Source organism: Tachyglossus aculeatus, chromosome 3 (assembly GCF_015852505.1).
Source record: "Tachyglossus aculeatus isolate mTacAcu1 chromosome 3, mTacAcu1.pri, whole genome shotgun sequence".
In the NCBI taxonomy this organism is placed as follows: domain Eukaryota; kingdom Metazoa; phylum Chordata; class Mammalia; order Monotremata; family Tachyglossidae; genus Tachyglossus; species Tachyglossus aculeatus.
This window is the reverse complement of record NC_052068.1, coordinates 89054341-89058132: the sequence shown is the minus strand read 5'-3', so window position 1 is coordinate 89058132 and position 3792 is coordinate 89054341. Positions and strand designations below refer to the sequence as shown.

Genomic DNA, 3792 nt, shown 5'->3' with positions numbered 1-3792 from the left:
GAAGTTTAACTAGGGCACCAAAGGTAAAATAACTTCTAAAAAAAAACCCCTCCCCCCTCCAAAAAGAACTTCTGCCTTACAGGGTTTTTTTCTTTTTTAAAAAAGGTGAAACTATTTTTTATTTCTCTTTTAGTTGTGATTGTGGTGGGAGACGTGCTTTAGAGAAGACGCAGTGAACAGTCTCCTCTTCTGGCCACCGAATACCGTACCTTACAGATCGACCTAATTCTCTCGTTCGGGAGATTCGCTTATTTCGGTAGTTTTGAGATATCTGATGCTTTAGCTCACGGACTTGGGGTTCTAAAGTCTTATTTTTAGTTGGGGGGGGGGTCTTCAGAAAATGGGAGAGTGATGGAGTTCCTCTTTGGAGCACAAGCGTGCTCTTTTAAGGAGGGGAGAGGAGATGGATTCCTTTGGAGATTGGGTCAATTAAAGGGGGGCTGGGGGAGGAGATTGGGTCAATTAAAGGGGGGCTGGGGGAGGAGATTGGGTCAATTAAAGGGGGGCTGGGGGAGGAGATTGGGTCAATTAAAGGGGGGCTGGGGGAGGAGATTGGGTCAATTAAAGGGGGGCTGGGGGAGGAGGAGATTGGGTCAATTAAAGGGGGGCTGGGGGAGGAGGAGATTGGGTCAATTAAAGGGGGGCTGGGGAGGTGGGGGGGAGATTGGGTCAATTAAAGGGGGGCTGGGGGTGGGGTGGGGGGAGGCTTCTCGTCTTTTCACTTCCACGAGCCACAAACTCCGATAGAAGGGGAGAGCGGTTTCCACATCCTCCCTCTGCGGGTGCCCCGCCAGACGAGAAGCCGTCCTCCAGCCTCCCTTCGGCGGCCCACCGGCGGGGCGGGCACCCCACCCGAAGCCGTTGAATATCTCATCTCCGCGGGGAAACCCGGCGATCCATCTCCCTGGCGCATATGGAACCGATGCCGCCTAAAGGTGCGTTTAAATAAGACTAATTAGCTGGAAGGGGCCTAGAGGGGGATATTTACATCTTTGTAGGAGGGCTGGTCCTCCAGTGATGGATGGTGGACGGGGCTGCCGGGGCTGCTGCGGCCGCTGCTGCTGCTGCTGGAGCTACTGCCAACCCTTCCTCCTCCTCCTCCTCCTCCTCCTCCTCCTCCTCCTCCTCCTTTCAGGGGGGCAGGAGGAGGGTGCAGAGTCGGGGCGCTGGGATCCCCCAGATGGTCCTGGTCCGGCTGCGGCGGCCTGGACGGGCCGAGGGCGAGGGGGAAGGAGCCCACTGCAGTCAGGGCCCGGTCTGGGCCTCCTCCTTTCTCCCCCAGCCCCCGGCCTGGGAGAAAGCGGGGGGTCCCGCCTAGGGGAGGGTCCCCCGGGGAGACCCCCGCATCCCCCTCCTCCTCCTCCTCTTCATCCGCAGGGGGACGGCCTCCCTCCTCCTCCTCCTCCTCCTCCTCCTCCTCCTCCTCCTCCTCGTCGTCGTCCTCGTCGTCGTCGGGGGGCTTGTGTCCCTCCACGTCCACCTCCTGCTCCTCCTCGTCTCCGTCGTCGGCGCTGCCCGGGCCTCCGGGGGTCCCGGGGGGGAGGAGCCGTCGGGGCGGGAGGACGGGCGGGCCCGGGTCCTCGGGCTGGAGCAGCAGGGGCGGGCGAGGCCCGGGCGGCGGCGGCGGCGGCGGGGGGTGATGGTGGGGGTGGTGATGGTGGTGGTGATGGTGAGGGTGGTGGTGCGGGTGCGGGTGCGGGTGCCCGTGCAGCTTGGCCAGGCTCTCGGCGTCGTCCTTGCCGCCCACCGGCCGGAAGGCGCTGGAGTGGTGGTAGCCCCCGGTCCCTCCGGTTGCCGCGGCCGCCGCCGCCGCCGCCGCCGCCGCCTTGCGGGCCTCCAGGAGGTGCGGATGGTGCGGCGCCGGCCCCCCGGCCCCGTCGGGCTGCGGGCTGGGCGCGGCGCTGCCGTCGGGCGGCTCGAAGCGGCCGTCCCCCCGCGGGGGCCCCCGCGGGCGGGGCGGGCGCGGCGCCCGTCGAGGGGCCCCCGGGGCCGTCGGCCGGCTCCAGGAAGGCCTGGCGGAGCAGGGCGGGCCCGTCGGCCAGGGCGCAGCTGAGGGCGGCGGCGGCGGCCGCGGCCGCGGCGGAGGAGGGCGGCGGGGGCTGCAGGTAGGTGGGCACCGCCAGGCCCCCGGGGGGGCCGCGGCGGCCAGAACATGCAGAAGGGCGGGTAGAAGGCGTCCTTGCGGCCGGCCGGCCAGAAGAGGCCCGACAGGGCGGCTTTGGGGGGGGCCCGCCCCCGCCCCGACGCCGCCCGCCCCGACGGCGGCCCCGACGGCGGCCCCGACGGGCTCCGCGGGGGCCGGGGCCCGGCCCGGGGACCGGGTTGCCGGCCCCTTCCTCCTTCTTGTGGCACAGGCCGAAGGCGGCGGCGGCGGCGGCGAAGCCGTACGAGTGCGGGAACAGCCCCCCGCAGCCGGGGAACTTGTGCAGGACGGTGCCGAAGGCGCCCTTGCTGGGCACGGGGATGACGGGGTAGCTGCGGGGAGGTTTGGAGGGGCCGTCGGTGCCCCCTCCACCTCCCCCTCCGCCGCCGCCGGCCCCCGAGACGGCCTCCGGCAGGGCGGCCGGGTCGTCGTGGTCGCCGTCGAAGCGGGGCCGCTTGGGCAGCTCCGCCAGGGGAGGCGGGCCCGGTGGGGGCGGGGGGCCCAGCAGGGGCGGCCCCAGGAGGGTCCCGCCGGCCGCCGCCGCCGCCGCCGCCGCCGCCACGGCCGCCCTCACCGTGCCCAGCGGGTGGCAAACCGACGGGGCGGACGGAGGAGGCGGAGGAGGAGGCGGCGGAGGCGGCGGCGGCAGGGCCCGCTTGCGGCTGCCCCCGTTGAACATGGCCTTGACGTCCTCCCAGGCGAAGACCAGCTCGTCCTGCGGGCTCTTGTCCGTCAGCTTGAGGTGGCGGCGCCACGAGTTGAAGTTGGCGGCGTCCGGCTGCGTGTACTTGGCGTCGGGCGTGCGGTGCGAGTGGAAGATGAACTTGTTGGGCGAGAAGTACATGCTGCAGTAGCCGCACTTGATGCACTTGGCGCGCGAGCTGTTGTAGCGGGCCGGGATGAAGCTGCCGCGGCAGCCCCAGGCGCACTCGTGCGACACGTCGAAGGCGAAGTTGTCCGGCAGCTTGGGCGGCCGGTTCTCGCCCAGGAAGGACTTGCACAGCCGCTCCGCCTCCCGCTTGGTGATCATGCCGCAGCGGCGGGACGAGATGGGCATGGCCCCGGCCCGCCGCAGGATCTCCAGCTGCACCGGGGTGCACTGCACGCACGTGATGCCCAGGGCCACCCGACGGTTGTGGATCTCGTTGTAGCTGAAGCTCTTCAGCAGCGTGTTGGAGATCTGCGCCAGGCACAGCCGCTCCTGCCCGTCGATCACCAGCGACACGATGGGGACGCCGTACAGGATCACCTGGCCCACCTGGTTGGGCTTCAGGCCGCCCGGGACGGCCGGGACGGCCGGGATGCCCGCGCCGCCGCGGCCCGGGGGCCCCTGGCCCAGGCCGTCCGCCGGGTAGGCCCCGGCAGGGGAGGCCAGCAGGATCTCATTGGGCCCCGGGAGGGGGCTGGTGGCCATCTCTCCTCTCAACGCGGCCCGGCCTCCTCCGTCCCGCTCCTCGACGGCTGGAAAACACAGAAGGACGCGACACCGTTGGGTCCCCTCCTCGGGACAGTCCGGCAACTGGGGGGAAACTGCGACGGAAGGGAGTGTGTGTCTGTGTGCGTGTATGGGATGGTGGGGGGGGGGATCCCGCCCTTCCTGGAGTTGGGAGGGAAGGGAGTGTGTGTCTGTGTGCGTGTATGGGATGGGG

At 69.3% G+C, this 3792-nt stretch overlaps 1 protein-coding gene across 1 annotated transcript in view; it reads right to left on the bottom strand.

Moving 5' to 3' along the window:
* SKOR2 (SKI family transcriptional corepressor 2) overlaps positions 1-3557 on the bottom strand; it is a 48683-nt gene extending 45126 nt beyond the window's left edge. Inside the window, 5 exon segments of the mRNA XM_038743418.1 lie at positions 989-1314; positions 1748-2135; positions 2137-2226; positions 2228-2285; positions 2335-3557. Of these exon segments, the coding sequence (XP_038599346.1) occupies positions 989-1314; positions 1748-2135; positions 2137-2226; positions 2228-2285; positions 2335-3557 (2085 nt within the window).
* Between the last annotated feature and the right edge of the window lie 235 nt (positions 3558-3792).